An 18,777-nucleotide genomic window follows, 5' to 3' on the forward strand; every position below is an offset into this window, starting at 1 on the left:
AACACTTTTAGGATAGTTTCATTGCATTGCAACATATGCAATCAGATCCAAACTAACATCTCACTTGGTGACACTGGCATTCAAGTAAAGCAAGGCTTGCTTTCTATAACATCTCGCTATATATTCATGTTAGAGACCTGAACTAGGTGAGCAGATCATCCTTGTCCTCAACCACATTTATCTGAATCATTAAAATACTGAGCTCCATCTGGTGCTGCTTTGCCTTTCCATGTCATACAGAAAGAACCTTATGCCAACAGGCATATTGTGAATGGCAACAACTCTTTAACATTGGGCTAAAGCTTAGGTGTTTGCTTTGTTAGTACATTGTGCCATGAAGAGATGTTGTTTTATTATAACAAATTAGAACAGACCAGAGTAAAATCATAATTTGCCCTTGTTATATATTGGCCCTGTTACATTTAAAGCACATCTAGCAAGTGAAGGGAAGTGTCCAGAAATGCATAAAGGATCTATTATTCCCCTTCTTTGTTTAGAGATACTGTAACATATTTCAATTTCATCTTTTGGCTCCAGTTAACTTCTAATTATGCTACCTTTGTCTAAGAAACTTTTATTTTTTTGCTGTTTTCAAATTTTAACATCAGATGATCTCATTATATATGCAAGTCAAATTACTATGAACCTAGCTTAGCAGAGACTGATAAAAAAATCATGTAGACTATCAACTATTACTAATTTCCTCTCTGTAGTAGACTGTAAAATTTCATTTTCCTGATCAACCTGAAAATGTGATGTGGTGAAGCCAGCACATTAGAATGGATTAACTTTGAATTGTTGTTGTTTTATATATTTAATTTTTTTGTAGGAAGTCTTGCACAGTCTGAACACGGTTTGGAATATGGAAAAAGGCAAATCTACCTAAAAGTGTAGCAGTCTGAATTGTGACCTGAATAGTGTTAATCAAGTCTATTTTCACCATCATATTTTGCTTTGGAAAAACTTCCCTTTGGTGGAGTAATGGTGTATATCTGGAGAGACAGATATCCTGCTATATGCTTTTGTGGATTTCCAAAACAACTTGTTGTTTCCATTTCCATTTATCAGATAATGTGAGTATCTACAGTAAGACTACAGAGTGCAGTGAATCAGAAATTCACTATGGCTCTCTTATTAAAGGATATACTAATTTTTTGCATAGTGGTAAAGAAGAATGGGGAAGTATCTTACTCAGTGTCTCTGCCAGATGTAATAGAATAGTATTGCAGCACTGAGTTAAGCGATGTGAAATGACTTATCAGAAGAGAGTTCCTCAGACTCCTTCCAGATCTAATAATACTAGTGGTAAGATAGATAAAGCACAGAAAACTGGGATGTGAAGCTCAGACAGCAGGCATCTGAATTACCCAAACTCTTAGCATTTGTAACTGGTAATAACTGTTAATGATTGATGCTCTTCACGGGCATCTTTCCCCTTCATTTAACTGGATCTTGTGTTTTGTTTGGTGACTTTTCTTTGCCTGTTAGGTATAAGGAGTTGCTGTCAGAGTGTTCTTCTGAGACCTTCCCTATCCTGCAGAATAGAGGAAGGCAGCAGTATGAGGGTTTACGTGTCCTAACAGTCAGGTTTTGCTAAGTTAGTTAGCTTTGTCACTGCAAATGTTAGAGTCGCATCAGCACGGTGTGGCACCTGACCAAATCAGCCCTGCTGACTGGTACATGGAAACACTTCTGCATCCATGTAGAAAATCAGTACTGGCCTTTCTGTCCAGAATGGCTGTGGTGCCCAGGGAGATTGCAAGGTGTCCATCTGCAGAAATATTCCCATAACACACAGTGGTTTGAGCAGGGGTTTGGGCTTCCAGAAGGCCTTTGCAACCTCGATTATTCTATGCTATGACAAGCACCTTGTTCAGTTCCTCTAGGCTATTTGTATGCAAAAGCTATAATAAGCCTGCATGCTCTGTGTGTTTCAGTGATTGCTAAGTTTGTGAAATTAACTGCTGGACAAAAAATAAATTCTCTTTTTCTTGCCAAAGCAGTGTTTCTCCAACAAACCTCTAAAAGCAAATATGAATATTTGATAGACATTTCATTAAGTGTAAGCACTTATTTACTTCAAAAAATGATAAATGAGATGTATAAATGTACTGGGAAAATATTGTTTTTGTATTTTACACTTGGGATAAATCACAGTAGAAGCTGCTTGGTAAGATGTAGTTCAATTGTATGATGTATTTTTCACAGCCTGTGATGCTAAAAGTAAAAAATTGTACTTAAGGGACATTTCTTGGCTAGTAATACAGTCAAAAAGATTTTATGATCTCAAACATTGCTGTATAAAATATTAACATTTTTTCATCTGAAATTACAGTGTATAGCTGATACCTCATATAAACAGACAATATCAAACAACGTGTTTCTAAGTAAAAATGCATTCTTCTCAGTGGTTTTATCTATCTGCATTTTTAAACATGCAAGTAATTATTTTCACGTTTATACTATCTTCTCATCCAGAAGAATTAAAATCTGCATCCTGTCATCTATCTGTCAGATGAAATTTATATGATTAGCTATTTTGTCATATAAATCTTATCCACATGGGTCAAATTTGTACTCAGTATATTGTAAAAGAAATATCAGGAAATGTTTTATCATTGCCTCAGTCAGTTCAACCTATTCCATTAAGATGATGACGTGCAGGTATTTTTAATCCTTTCTTTAGGAAATGGAGTCCAAGTTAGAGAATATTGTTTCCCTGCTAGATTTACTACATTTAAGTTACCTTACTGGGACATTCACGCTTTCCACCTCAAGTGAATACTGGTGACGTTTGTTAGGATTAAAAGCATACTTTCTCATGTTATTTATTGATGCAGAGGGATTTGTATCTCTTTACTGCAGATTGTAAGGTCATTGTTGCACATTAAACTTTAGCAATGTCATAGTATTACATTTTTCTTCTGCTCAAGTAAACCACTCTGTTCTTTAAGTTACCCTCCCACTCATGAAGGTACATTTGCAAACATCTCCCCTTGTTACTAACTCCGTGTCAGATGCTGCCAAAAATTAAGCACTGTGACAATGACACCTGCTCTAGTTGGATTAGATGACACACTGCCCAAATGCTGGCAGTAGCCAGCCACCTGCTTGTATTACTAACTCCACTGAAGCTGAACCTCTGGAAATATTTTGCTAAGCAAAGACAAAGCTTTACCCAGCATCAAATTTTCATACAAAAATCACAGTAAATTGTTACCCCTTTCCTGTGGCTCCATATACAGTTATTCACTATTTTATATGTCAGTGTCCTCCTATGTCGAAATTGTTTTGTTAACAGCTTTATATTTATTAGTTAGGGCTTCATTTTTTGAATCTTACTTTCACCTTTACTCCTTTTGTCCTACAGGTTCTCCTAAGTCAAAAGTTTCTTAGCATGTTGAAATGTGAACAGTATATTCCTCTTTTCCATCACACCTGTGCTGTGATTGGAAGGATACATTTGAAAGACATTGGCACTATTATTTAGTAGATTCCTTTGATCCATGAATGTAGAAGTTAATGCATTTGCGTGTGTAATATCTTCCCTCAAACAGGACATATATTGAGAGTATGTATTCAGTGGTAAGGTATGCACTACTGAAAAGTACTGGCACAACATTATTGCTGCTTGTCCAGTTCTATGGAATGACCTTTGTTAATTTATTTTGGTTTTGCAGAGGAAGGATGATTTAATCAGCTAAAATTTGCTGGCTTTTGTTTTCATCCACTTAATTCAGTCCACATGGCAAATCAGTCTGTGCTGTTAATATACTTGAGTCACTTTCAAAAGCCGTGGAACCTGCAACAGTTACTATTTACTGCTCTGCACTGAGACATCATATGGAGTTTGATTATAGGCAGAATGGTTATTAGAGGACAGATGTTGATTTTCTCTTCTGGCTTGTTATCTGATGTTGTTAACAAAAATAGACTGTTTGCAAGTTACAACACTATTCCTATTCTTTCTTTTTCAGTTACCTTGCTGGGTCTTCCTAATTTAGGCAAGAATTGAGTCTAGTTGCTGGATCTATTCCAAAATCTTTTTATCTTATTTTACTTTAAAAGGTGGGAAAATTCCCAGTCTTTAGTATTTTTTTCTTAAACGATGACAGGGAAAAGGTGTTTGTAATAAATTCTGATTTCTTTTCCTTTTACATCTTTTCCCTATAGATAAGCATACACAAATTAGAGCACTGGTTTTTACAGTTGTCTGCCTTGTAGCCTCAAGGCAAATAAATAATTACACCACCCAATTGGAGACACTGTAATTATATCTTTCTTCAAGGTTATCTCCTGTGAATCTCTTTTTCTACTTTCTTAATTTTTAACCTAAAAAATACTGTATTAATGAGAGTCTTACCATTTTGGTTTTTTTTTTCTTAAAATGACTTGACAGTATTAGGAATGAATTTTAAAAGTTTTATTTGTTGGAAAAGAATCTTCAAGAAAGTATTTGAATAAGGACCAATCTCCAGCCCTGATCCTAGAAGGCAGTCTACAAATACTGTAAAATGTAGGCTTTTCAAGAGATGTTCAAAGTCAGCCCAATTTCGCTTCCGTTCAGACTAACAGTGATAACTTCAGAAAGAGCAGAGTCAGGTCAGTAGTGAATACATATTTTCAAATCCTGCCATCAAAAGAACTTAGAATGCCTGCAGAAATACATGTGAGTTTGTTACCAGAGCTTAAATTCAGCAGCAGTTAACAGCAGTCTGTTTCTAGACATGAAAGCCTGCTTTCAGAAGAAGATCAAGAACCTGATGTTTCTTTACAAGTTTTCCTTGGCCTAACTGATGGCCCAAAGAAGTTGCTTATGCTTTTGGAGTTATGTAAATGGCCCTTATGTTACACTCTCCAATTCCTTTTACAGTGATACTGGAGAACAATACAGTGCTTCGTTTTTAAGCACATTTGTAGTTGATTTGTTTTCTTTGGGAATACAAATGTCTCTACAGTCTTAGTGGTAAAAGACAAAGGTGATCTTGTCAGAAGGAAGAAATAGCCATTTCTACTTGAAATATGTGGTCCTATGGCACTACCTGTGCTGTCATATTGGCAGTGATAATATCATGATAAAAGTGATTTATCAGTGAACACAGAAAGGGTGAGAATTAATGAATCTCTTATACTGAAATGCAGGCCATGGAAACATCTACTTGTGGCTATTAAATACTGGTCTAGTATTTTCAGGAATACTATAGTTCCAGATCAACTGAAAAAGAAGGTGAGTGAGCAGGGAGAAGAAGGACAGAAAAATTACAGCTTGTGAAAGATTGATGACACCACAGAATGTCACTCTTTGTATATTGACTCTGTGACTCAGGTTGTGGTGATTTGAATTCTATCCTATGAGACATTGTCATATTCTGAAGATGAGGATTCAATTAAACTAAATACACCTTGCTAGTGTATTTAATCAGATATATATATATTTTTTAATGCATTCCTGGAAGAAACAAGTTGCTTTATAAAGCCTTCTTTGCATGTTCTTTGAATGTTCTCTAATTTCCAGTGTAAAAACTTGTATTTTTTCAACCAGCATTTCTCTGGAGAAGTGTACAGTTTTACCATAGAAAATATTTTTTTCTCAACCAGTTACAATAAGTGGCTTGCCCAGAGAGGTTGTGAAATCTTTTCCCATGGAGATACTCAGAACTCAACAGGACAAGCCCTTGAGCAAATGATTAAAATTGACCCTGCTTTAGGTAAAGAGTGAGCACAGATGACCTCTAGAGGGGACCTCAATTAATCAGTGGTTCTCTGATTATAATAAAGTCTCTTGTCACACATTATGCATGTTCTTCCTCAAGAAGTAAGTCTGAAATGGCTGATTTATGTGAATGTTGGTGGCCTGGCAATTATCACAAGGTGATAACTGATGATATTGGTGTCATGAGTCAAAGCTGAACACATGATCCATTTTTTGTTATATTTCATTTTCTGCTCCCTTTACTGCTGTGTTAGTTTTTATTTCTTTATCATCTAGACATCACTTTCTAGCAGATGGCTCATGTCAATAAACAGTTTTCTTATTTACATTTCCAAGCTGAGCAATGTTAACACTGATTTTTGTTTGCATATTCCTATAATGTGAAACTGTTTATTTCTCCAAACTTTTTAATGAGCCAAGTCTCTAAAGTCAATTGTAAAGGAACAGTATTCCTCTTAATGGAACATTAAGAAGCTAGAGGATACTAAGGGGTCTAAATACTAATATAACAAAGACAGTTTAGTAGATTCTATTCACTGAAGTATTTTTGTAACTAAGATAGACTTATTGATATTTTCTTTTAGATTTGCTTTGATTTGCAATTTTCTCCTTAGATTAGGTGAATGAACACTGCATTAAATTACTCTTCTGTATGGATTGTTCTTTTAGTTCCAATCTTGCTTATCTCAGTCTTTCCATATGCTTTCTTTTATAAACACGCAACATGAGGAAACTCAAGTGAACTGGATTTGCATATTCATAATTTAGCATCATCATCTCTTCTGAAAATAACTGAGCCTCACAAATGCATGTTTGTTAGATTTTCTGTGGACGAAATTGATAAAACGGTATTACAATATCCTGATTTAAAAAATAATCTATATCTTTAAAGATCTGTATTTATTTTTCTCATAAGTATTTGGAATCTTTTCATGTTTCTGTGTGAAAATATGTAACATGTAAGAAATCAAATTTAGTTAAATATAGGTTTCACTTGTGAAATAGCTGTTACTGTGACTGTTATACTTTGTATGGCTTAAGTTACAATGTGCTGGAAAATGTATATGACATTCATCAGTAAATTTACAGACTGTTTTCAATCAATTTCCTCAATTTCTCAACTACTGTTAGAGTGTCAGGACCTTACTAGAAGATTCTTTGGTTTAGTTTGGTTTTCATCTGTGTTGCTTATGAAAAAAATTGCCAGTCCTCTGCTGACTTAACCTTAACCTCTGGTTGGTTAGGTGGGAGTAGTTTGCAGGAAATTTTTAGAGAAGCAATGCATAGTCTTGGTTGTGTGCTACCTACTTGCTGAAGTCTTAGACTTAAGAATCCCCAGTAGGCTGTAATAACTAAGAAAGAATGTGAGGAGCATTTAATATACTACAAAGTCTAAAAGACTAGGAAATAATTCCCTATACTTTAACTAGTCCTTAAACTAACAAATTTCCTGCCTGACTTTCTCAAATTTTCCTTCTCTCATACTCTGTACACCTTCACTTATTTCCTGGGTATTCCTTGAATTCAGCCTTAGTTGTCCCTGTTAGTGTGATCCATTTAGTTGTTGTAAGCTGCACAGAATGCAGCTTTATGACAATACCATTGATTTTCACTAGAATTTGTACAAATCCTCTTCGAATATTAATATGTGAATGTCTGTGTTCTCAATAAAAGCAGTTTCAGCCAATGCTGTTGTAGTTTTCCTGAAAAGCACTATTTCTCCTCCTGAGAGCAAGTAAACCTACATTTTTCCCCTTCTCTAAACTACATGTTCTCTGCTCATTGCTGGACAGCCATTAGGTAACTGTTCGAATGTGAATATGCTATGTAAAGCTCTCTTGAAAATACATACAACCCATAGGAAAGAAAACAGTAGCAGAGAAAAGAGTTAAAGATCTCCTTGCTGCAGTCATGACCCTAAACCGTCATTGACTCCTGTGCTGGGGGTGGCATCAGACATCCTTTTTCCTGCTGACTTTAGTTGTAACATTCAAGTTCTTGGAGCAAAGAGTGACAATGGAACCCATGACTCTATCTGTTGAATTTCATTACATGTCCATGTCATTAAATTTTTCTTAATTGCCAGATGTGTGTTCATTATATGACTCAAAAAGAGACACCTGTGTCATGATGAGCACAGAAATCAGGTCAATTATCAGAACCAGATCCAAAGTTGCCACTTTAGTTTCAGCTGAAGCTCAGGACCAACTTTTTTCCCACCCCACACTTGAGTAACCCATAACTCCACGTTAACCTCCCATCCATGCCTTTTTTTCCATATGAAGGAAATGCTTGTACAGGCTGGAAGGAAATCATGGCTCTCAGAAAACAAGAAGGAAAATAAGTTGACAGCATTTCAATAGAACAAGACATGCTTTGGGAAGAGTCAGGAAGTGGGAGGGCTGTCACAAGGCAAGAATAGATATTTCTTTCTTATCTGAAGAATTAAGCCCTGGTGGCTGTTTTCTTTTTCTTTTGCAGTCATCTCTAACAAACAGTGACATCATCTTTGTGAAGTTGCATGCCCCTTGGGAGGTCCTGGGCAAATACGCTGAACTAATGAATGTAAGAATGCCATTCAGGTAGGTGTAGTTGTATTTTGTCTTCACACTTTACTGTAAAGCTAAAGTAAAAAATAACAGCAGAATGCACATGGAAAGCTTGTCTGTATGATACCACACACTCTTAGAAAATATAAATGGAGTGTCATACATACCATATTCATTGTTCTTTCTTGTTAATGTCTGCCTGCGATTTCAGTAGAGTATTGGTTTGAAATTAAGGTGAGCTGTAGCAGTGCAGCTGTTTTCATGGGGTATTCTATCCTTAGGCCCTTTAACCCCTTCACTGCTGGAGCCCCCTGCATACTTGTGCGCTGCTGTTTTTTAAATGGACATTTCATTGAAATCAATGGGAGGTCAAGAAGATCCAGGTACGTAAGGCAGCACAGAAGGTGCATGTCTGTTGGACGTATCTGATATGTTCAGCACTGTAAAATTTCTGCTTGTATAATGCATAAGTTCAGAAATACAGATTATAAATACGTATCACTTCTAGTAGGAGCACAGTTCAGGCTGTAAGTGCTTTGCCTGTGGAGAAAATAAATTTGATTGAATGCCACTGACAACCAAATTAATTTCACATCATCATTCAGATTATTTTGGTCATTTTTAAATATTATTTGCATGTTGGGCTATGGAATTTTTTGTATAAAATATCAATTTTACTGTGCTGGCTATCAGAACTGTTAGAATAGCTTGAAGACTTCAACTCGTACTGACCAAAACCCATGAACTGAGAGGACTTGATTTTTCTTTTAATTAGCAGGGTTTGCAGTTGCTTAATTCCATTTATTTTAATGGAATTACTCCTGAGCAAGATAAAGATCAGACCCAGAATATGCAGTAGTGAATTGATGTTTTTTGCTGGATTTCTATTCCTATTTTCTTCTTGCTTAAGGACAAAAAATTGCCTCTAGTATGACACAAGCTCTGTAATGTTAAGAACATTCTAGGAAAAGTGGATATGAAGTAAGGACTAAATTGCAGGCTTATTCTACATGAATTGGGTTTTCTTTTGTTTTTTGTTTACTAGCAAATCTTCAACAGCTCTTTCTTGAGCTTTTGCTGCTACAGAGAAAAATGCATAGGCTATCACAAGTCATTACAGCAGATGGCATCATCAGTAACACTTACTTTTGACCCTTGTCTGCTCCTGCTGAATAGGGCAAGAGATACAGCACTACTTTGTGGAAGATTTGGCCAAAGGAGTCTGTGATCTCTCTAGTGAAGGTCACAGCTGTGGTGTAATAGGCACCTGTGAGGAGAACAAGAGCTGTGGAGTGGGACAGAAGGTGGACATCCCATACTGTATCTACACAGGATGGTTAGGGGCCGCTGCCCTCAGTGATGTGAACCCTGCAAGGCCCATAGGAAAGCAGATCATAGAATCATAGAATCATAGAATCATAGAATCATAGAATCATAGAATCACCAAGGTTGGAAAAGACCTACAAGATCATCCAGTCCAACTGTCCACCCACCACCAGCAGTTCTTTCTAAACCATGTCCCTCACCGCAATGTCTAAACATTCCTTGAATACCTCCAGGGTTGATGACTCCACCACCTCCCTGGGCAGCCCATTCCAGTATTCCAGTGCCTGACCACTCTTTCAGAAAAGTAGTATTTCCTAACGTGGCAAGATGACAAGATCAAGAGACTGTGGTCAGCATGCATCTGATTGTGCACCTTGTCTGCTCACTTGTTCCCCATGCACGCCCACACACAGCTTATTGCACTGACAATAAAAATCAGCAATGCCTATAAAAGGGGCAGAGGGAGTGACTATATCCTGGGGTGGGTGCTGAATACATACCCAATTACTTATGTAATCTATATTGTTTCAAGGGATGATGCTCCATCAGTAAACACAGGTCCACATTGGCACTGCATGTGTTACTGGCATATTGCAGCATCAGGCACCATTTCCCTGGCTTTTCTAAATGACTCCCCCTACATTATCAAATGCAGTTTTGGTAACTCACTGGTGGATTTGAGATACAGAGAGAATAATTTATCCATCTTTGTATTGGTCCTGCAAAATTCCTACAACTGTTTATGGACTTCTTGGAAATAGACACATCTTTCAGTCCCTGTCTTTCACACATGACAAGTAGCAGAAAAAGAGAAGACAGTGAGGAAACAATGACCTCCTTGCAATTCAAATGCCACTAGAGTCTTTGTGGCTTCCTGTGACAGTTCTGTAATCTCTCTTTTAGTCTCTTCCTCCACCTCTTACAGGCTTCTGTCTTCAATCTCCTTTCCTTCCTTGCTAGTTCATACTGTAACTGACGATGGGTTTTCTTCTCGACTGGCTTCATTTTTGCTGTTCTTCCAGGAGAAAAATCTATTACCTGCACCGCCGATACAAGTTCATGAATAGGTGAGTACAACTCTTTTGCTAGCTCAGTTTATGTTAATTTGGACCCAATCACTACAATAATGGTTAAGGTCAAGCTGGAAGTGAAAGGTTATTAGTAGTGTTTCTAGAAAGGTTGGAGGGTGCAATTACACGCTAGGACATCTGCAAAAACTGATACAGCATTTGCCGTGCAAAAGAGGCAATTCATTTTACCAATGTTGCCTTTTTTAATAATAAAAAGATATTTTTGGATTGATGGAGACTTTTAAGAAAGAACTAGTGTGTTACTGCAAACTCTTATCTATTTATTTTCATGTCGTTCATTTGGAAGTTTTGGGGGGATTAAAATACCACAGGTACTGCTTTTTCATTTCCATGCACCTGGCTTGCTTGTTACAGTAAATGATGTTATTTACTTATTATTTCCTCAGTGAAGATGCTTAGTACTTTGTTGGTAGATAGGAATGCAATGAACCATATCCTTCACTGGTGTGAAGCTACTGAGCTTGAGAAATGAGTACTTTTGAAGAACCTCTGAAGTCCTTTCACTTACTTATTTAATATCTTAAGGTTATATTTGATCTATTTTCTGCCTGACTTTATGAAACAAAAACTTCCAGTGTGCATTTTCTTTCTGATACCTCAGACAATTGAATGAAAATGTCTCCAAAGAGGCCCTAAAAATATACAAGTTTGGCAAAGACCAGCTCATATTTTGGCATTTAATGCTGCAGTGCTGTTGATGCAGTTTTCAAAAGGGTCTAGCATTTGATTGACTGTCTCACTCTGAGATCAGTGGAAAGACTCACATGAAATTCTGAGGGAGAAGAATTAGATTTGAAAATTACAGAATCACAGAATCATAGAATGCAGAATGGCCAGGGTTGGAAGGGACCTCAAGGATCATGAATCTCCAACCCCCCTGCCACATGCAGGGCCACCTACCTCCCCATTTAATGCTAGACCAGGCTGCCCAGGGTCCCATCCAACCTGGTCTTGAACACTTCGAGGGATGGGGCATCCATGACCACTCTGGGCAGCCTGTTCCAGCACCTCACCACTCTCTCTGTAAAGAATTTCTCCGTGACATCCTACCTAGATCTCCCTTCCCTCAGCTTAAAACCATTTCCCCTTGTCCTGCTGTCACTCACCCTTTCAAAGAGTTGACTCCCCTTCTGTTTGTAGGCTCCCTTTAGGTACTGAAAGGCTGCAATGAGGTCACCCCTCAGCCTTCTTTTCTCCAGGCTGAACAAGCCCAGCTCCCTCAGCCTGTCTTTATAGGCTTCATGGTCAAAAATCTGCATATTGAAGGAAACAGCTGTATCACTCTGCAGATAATGTCACTAGATGAACATACATAGGAAAATGAATTATGTATTATCTCTTTGCTGCATGAGCATATTAAAAAGCCTTTTATATATTAAATCCCATCATACTGTGTTGGTGACTTGAGAGTACCAGCACTGATCTCAAATTATGGTATGTGCTTCTTTTACACTGGTAAACACCCAGTGGGCTCTTTGTGGAGTTAAGACATTTTACGCAGTTGGCATCAGCTAGTAAACAAACCCTGTTCTTCTGAAGTTGGTCAGTGTTCCCTCATTTGCAGTCACCACTTTTCAATGAGTACATATTGCCTGCTAACTTCAGATTTTATTGGGATTTTAGTTAAGACATGACTGCTTTCACTACAGCAGTAGATCAAAGGGAAGGATTAGGAGAAGATTCTCACATTTATATTTGGCATATGAAATTTCACTTTACATTCATTTTCTCATCAGTCAGCATGTGATTCACAGACAGAATCCGGAGTGCAATTTTTTCTGTGTTTTGGATTTTTTTTTTAGTTCCTGAATGATGACAGCATTTGGCTAAATTCACTTTTTATGGTCAGCTCTGTGACTAGCTGCTTGAGGCAGAAAAGCTGAATAGTCCCAGTGGGATAGGAAAGAAAACATATTCAGCTGTATTTCATTTATGTTATACTTAGATCTACAGCTTCAGTAAAAATATTTCCTTTACAAGTTCAGTTAAGATTAGAAGCCTTGGTCTTTTTTTTTTTTTTTTTTTTTTGTGCTAAAACAAATATTATATTGACATTGAGGTAAAACTAATATTAGAGAGGGCTTTTGTTACAGGGAAAGTCCAGAGAACTTGCAACTCATCAGTCTCACTTGAATTTTCTGTCTAACAGTTCTAATGGTCCCAAAATTTCAAATAATAAAACTGCCCTAAACAGTTATAGAGGAAAGGAAGGGAATCAGGTATGTATACAAGATCTAGAACTCAACCTGAGCTGTGGTTAAAAACTTGAACAGTATCTAGCACTACACTATCCATAAAGCTCTATCAAAGCTGAGCCAGAGATATAATCAATCTCAATTCTAAACAATTGTTTTGATTTTTCAAACTTCCTCTTTCCTTAGGGAAAAAAATATAAAAGATTCTATACCTACTCTGCTTTCTAGCAATAAAACTGTTTGAAATTATTTGAGAAATCAGTTTGTGTGTTAAGCACAATGTCCATCTTTGGAAACAGGACACTGGGTAGAGGCTAAGCCTGGACAGCAGAGGCAAGGCCAGGAGTGGAGTGGGATGTGTCTTTGAGTCACCACATGCATTGAGACAGTTAATTTTTGCCATGTGAGGCTAACAAGTGTATTTTTATTTAAGTATTTAGGAAAGAAATTTTTAACAGCTCTGCCACTTTCCTCTTTCATTGTGGTTAACTTTACAGTGCCTCTTCACTCCATGTACAGTCTTGCTCTTGTGTAGGCTGCTCTGTTTTCCAAACACTATGCCCCCTATTTAGGGAATGTGAAGTCCAGGTTATCCTTGAAAAAGCAATAAAACACATATAACACTTGTGTCTCTTTTCTTAAAAAAGAGGATAATGCTCAGTACAATGCCTGCTCTGTTGACTCATGGTGCTGTTGGGATGGCCTGGATGCATTTAAGCGTGGTCATTTTTCTTTTTGAAGGAGAAAACTATTTTTTTTTTTTAAAGGATGGCTCTGCTGTACTCTTAAGCTGTCAGTTGTGCAGAAAGTCACTGCAACCTTTCCAGACCTGCTTGCCAGCAGGAAAGGAGCAAGCTCACTAAGCATGCCAAGTAGTCTGAACCTTGCGAGTGGCAAATCAGTGAAATTCTGGGCATATGCTCAGTGAGAAGCCAACATGAATAATGTATTGTTCTTAATCTGTGAAAGCACTATGTTCATGCCTGCATGTGCTGTGATAAACCTGCAGCGCACATATCTCAAATGTGCACTTGCAGAATGAATGGGAAAGGGTTGCAGATTAGCAAGGGGATTAATAGCTTAGAGAATTCAAATTATTGTGGTCAACAAATAAGCATGGCCTGGGAAATTTAGAAAATCCTTCTGCCTGATTCCTCTTCCGTTTTCCACATCCAGGGTCACTAAGTCTACTGAACATACTGTAATACAAAGCTTGTAACCTTTACAGAGGAAAAAGCTGGAAGCCAAGATAGGGGGAATCCCCCAGGAGTAATCTTTCCCTTGTCATTCCTATCAGTCTCTGCACAGACTAGCTCAAGGCTGGGAATCTGGAAAGGACTAGAGACTTACAACAGGTCTGGCCCTTCACAGAATTGGGATCTGACAATGTCTTCCATGCACTCAGGCACAGACACTTGCAAACTAATTCTTCCTCCACTCTGAGCTTCTGGACTGGGGTGAACAATCAATGCCCATTAAGTTTCTGATAACTTTAGTATAAGTCTCATGCTGTGCTCTTACACGCATTGCCATGCTTCTGATCAGTTCTGATGACCTATTTACACCTCTGCTCCCATTTTATTCACAGATAGGAAATACAGAAATTGTACCAAAATGGATAGGGCTTGTGTGGTTACAATTTTAATTGAATGTCCATGTTTAAAAATAAGCATTAGCTTTCCTGTCCAAGATAAAACATATGAGGAGAAAAGGTTGAATATTCCAGGAAACATTACATGTATTTTGAATGGAAGTATGTGATCATTTCTGTAATAATTTCATGTTACTGTCCTACACACTTAGCTGCATGGCTATAGATTTCCGTCCCTCAAATTGTGCAGAGCTCCCAGCATTTTCTGGAGTCACAGAGTTATTGGACTGGCTTATGTTAAAAGTTAAAAAAAACCAAACCACCTAGATTTCCAGCCTTTGAACTTCATCTACAACTGGTCTTAAACTTCAAAAGATATTGGTTTATGCCCCAAAGCAGGAAAGACTTGTCCTGTGACAGAAGTACGGGCATGCCCATAATTTGTCATCTGATTTTTGCAGGCAGAGATCACTGTTTAGAACTTGAAGGTGTGAGGGAGGGTAGGGTTCATTTTGCCAGACACATCTCCTCTTTGTTATGTGTTTTCATCATAACATTTTCATTATAATGTTTTAGTATGGATGTGAATTTGTTTTAGATTGTCTCCTCCACCCAGCTCTGATTGTTCCCTTTCCAGTAATTTCAGCGTGCATCTTTGCATGAGTACCCTTGTGATTAAATCCAGCTTAATCTTACTTGTTTTCACCTTCTATATTTAACAACCTGTGCAGCTGTCACCTATTAATCTGTACACTGAGTATGTTAGTTTTGGGTAGGTTATAGTATTGCAAGACACTACAGTTAAACCAAATGAACAAAGTAGTCTATTTTGTATGGCACCAATTGCAAGGTAAGAATCAGTACAGAGGGCAGGAAAAGGATGCAGCTTGCTGGGGTTTAACTTTCAAAGCTCTCCATCATAGTCTGTATGTTCTCATGTTTATATGTCCAAAGTCTAATATGTCAGTTAAGCCTGAAATTTAAATTAAGTAAATAGCTGATAAATAAAGGCTTAGAGAGCTGCCAAGAGCTTAATGGGCTTATAAAGATTTTTAGCAGCATGTAACATTGACATTGTTTTTCTGCTGAGACAAAATAAGACTCTCGTTCACTGAAAGCTGGTTATTAATAATCAAGTTCAGCGTGTATAATCTGGTCAAAAATGTCAGACAGTGCTTCTTTTGTAGCTGTAGATAGTAAGTGGCCTAGTTTGCCAGCATATGTACTTTGCACTGAAAAAATGTAATTAAAAAACCATATATTTCTCACTCTCTCAAATGCTCACACTTTTCATGTATTGCAGGATCGAGAAACAAATAAGCAGGTTTCGAGGATGGTTACCTAGAAAGCCAATGAAACTGGACAAGGAGACACTGCCAGATCTAGAAGAGAATGACTGCTATACTGCTCCATTCAGCCAACAAAGGATCCATCAGTGAGTACTTTATTACATCACAAAATCATAACTTAATTACAAGACTAAAACTTTTCCTTCTGGATTCACCTTTGAAAAAAATCAATTTATTATTGTGTGCCTTAAACATTAGTGCCTTCAGATTAGTTCTTTGTCACACAAAGGGGGAGATAGAGAGTCCTGAGAGAGCATAAAGTTTCTCTAATAATTAAATGTCCAAATCGAAGCTAAAAGAAATCAATAGAAAAGTTCCTTTTGATTCACTAGAATTTCAATTAAATCCCTAAAGTAGTCAACTGACTAATTCTCTCTTGAGTCAGAACTGCCTTTTTTGTGTATGTTAAAGATGTGCTTAAAACTTCTTATTCAGCAGTTCCGTTCTTAGTATAATCAATATTCTTCTAGCACTGATGGTCAAGATAAATGGATACTGCATTTCATTCCTGGTGATGTGTGTAAAAGGACAGTGTCATTTTGTTTGAATTTCTCTCTCTTTAACTTTTACAGAAACAAAACTGCTTGCATAATGCCAGTGTTCAGGTCAGTTACACTTGTCCAACCATACCAAAGGCATCAGTGTTGCAGCAATGGTACTAGAGAAATCATTTGACTAGTAGTTTTTACTCACTTGCAAAATGCAAAACAGAAGAAGGCTTAGCATTTCTTTCAGATTCCAAGATGATTTTTTTAGGGCTAACTTTGGGGAAAGAAGGTGTCATACACTTAGTTACTGTTTGTGACGATGGGAGTGGACATCGGCTACTCGAGAGCAAAGTCTCAAAGAATTGGCAGCGCTGACCAGGGTACTGACAGAAAACTGAGGTGATACGGAATGAATTACCGGCAGATCAAAGAATAACAGTAAAAAAAAAAAAAAAAAAAAAAGTGTGATTTTATTTGAGGTGAGGACAGGTCGAGTAACTGCTCTTTGAATAAACACTTCATTCAGATCCCTTACTTTGAGTGAAGAGTTTTTCATGGAGTGGATTTACTTACTGCAAAATGAGTTAATGAAATGAAAGTCATCTGCTGCAAGTAGTGTCTTTTCAAAAACAGCAGAAAAACAAAACTAGGTGCAAATCTCTGGGGAAATTTCAGTATAATTCTGCTCCTAGCACAAGCCGCCAGTCAGTTACCTCCACTAAATATTTGTGCCCTGAACAGATGTCAGATCCAGACTAAAGAGTCTTGTGATATTTGAACAAAAAGATGGGTCAGTTACTGTGCCCTGCAATGTGAAAAGTATATGCAAATTAGCTCAGTAATAGACCAGTGAAATAAATATAAAAAAAAAACAACTAAGAAATCGGGATGTCTTGACTGATATTTTTGTTAATGGCAAAATAGTCCCTTCCAACTGCAATTATTCTATGATTAACCATTAACAGCCTTTAAATTTTTGGCACGACTTCTTTTTTGTATTATTCTGTTTATTATTATTTTTTTCCTTTTCTCTCTCTCTCTCTCTCTTTTTTTTTTTTTTTTTTTTTTTTTTTTTTTTTTTTTGGTGACAGGAAGAAAAGTTGGCGTATATGAACCACAGTATTTCATTCCTTATTCTGCATTGCTCATATTTGATTTGGTATACTAGCAAGCTTCTTAGTAAATACTGTTTTGAGTTCATTAGCATTCCTGTTGTTGTTTGGCACTTATATCATTGCAGATTTTAAAGCTCTAACTCCCCAGAAGTTCTGATACTTTCTATTTTGCTTTCTGTTTAGTCTCCAATTCCTTTAATGAGGGGACTGATATAGTGCTGGCTGAGCTGCCTTATTTCTCCAAAAAGCAGTTGGCTCTGGGAGGAACCTTGTACTCCTATTATGCTCCAGCCTTTTGACTGTATCTGTCTTATTCTCCTTCATAAGGACTTTGAAATATAGTGACTTATTCAATATTTGTGTTTTGGCTTAACCCAGCAGCAGCTAAACACCATGCAGTCATTCACTCACTCTCCCCAGTTGAGATGATGGAGAGAATTGGAAGCAAAACAGAACTTATGAATTGAGATAAAAACTATTAAATAAGACAGAAAAGGGAAACTGAAACAAAAATGCAATTATAACAATATGTATCTGTATATATATAAACGTTTCCACAGTGCAATTATTCTCCATCTGTTGACCAACACTGAGCAACATCACAACTGCCCAACGACTGATACTCCACGAGCAATGCAGCACAACATCTCACCACCCACTGACTATCTTTTAATTGCACTAAAAATAATTTTTCTAGCTATCGTACAAGTATTTCTAGAGAGCAAGCTATGTACTTCTGCCACTTGAACATGTCTAGAAATTCTGTGTTATCATTGATTGATGCTTATCCAAGACATTTTTAACTATTGCTTAATGATCACATAGTAGAATAGTCACAAACACGACTGTCTTGAAAATATAAATATTCATATACTGAGTTTGCAGGCAAGATCTCTCATGTATTCACAGTAAATTTGACCACTCTCTGTAGCTGGAGGTAGCAGAATTCTTCTTCCTATTGTGATTTTATGTGCTTTTAATTTTTTAAAGTATTGTTCCTTAAATGAGCTTGTTCATCTTTTATGTTTGTCTCGGTACTGCAATATGGGTCTTGAATTTCTTCCTTTCTTCACAGTCTCAGATATTTTTCACCTCAGTAAACACTGGTAGTTTACCTTTTTTTCGATCTAGTCAAGCTTTTATATTCAAGTCTCCTGTGTGATATGGATGATGCTTGAAACACGATCTAAGTACAGTCTTCACTTCTGATAGGCACTGTTAAAGGCATGGAACGACAGAAAACTGACAGCATTTAACATGTGGAGCCAGCAAAAAAAGAAGGGCAAAATTCATTGTATTTCCTAAGCAATAGGAAATCTCTTTTCGGAGGAAAGAAGTTCTGTCTGGCTCAGACAAGCAT

General features: G+C 37.1%; 1 protein-coding gene across 5 annotated transcripts in view; it reads left to right on the top strand.

Moving 5' to 3' along the window:
• Positions 1 to 18,777, top strand: part of ANO4 (anoctamin 4) — a 172,170-nt gene that overhangs the window by 97,218 nt on the left and 56,175 nt on the right. For all 5 annotated transcript variants that reach the window (XM_031600390.2, XM_090140352.1, XM_090140342.1 and 2 more), the window contains exons 5-8: positions 8,195 to 8,295; positions 8,544 to 8,645; positions 10,611 to 10,655; positions 15,769 to 15,900. In XM_031600390.2, coding sequence (XP_031456250.1) covers positions 8,195 to 8,295; positions 8,544 to 8,645; positions 10,611 to 10,655; positions 15,769 to 15,900 — 380 coding nt within the window. The remainder of the gene's footprint in view (positions 1 to 8,194; positions 8,296 to 8,543; positions 8,646 to 10,610; positions 10,656 to 15,768; positions 15,901 to 18,777) is intronic.

Source organism: Phasianus colchicus, chromosome 1 (assembly GCF_987193195.1).
Source record: "Phasianus colchicus chromosome 1, bPhaCol1.hap1.1, whole genome shotgun sequence".
Lineage (NCBI taxonomy): Eukaryota > Metazoa > Chordata > Aves > Galliformes > Phasianidae > Phasianus > Phasianus colchicus.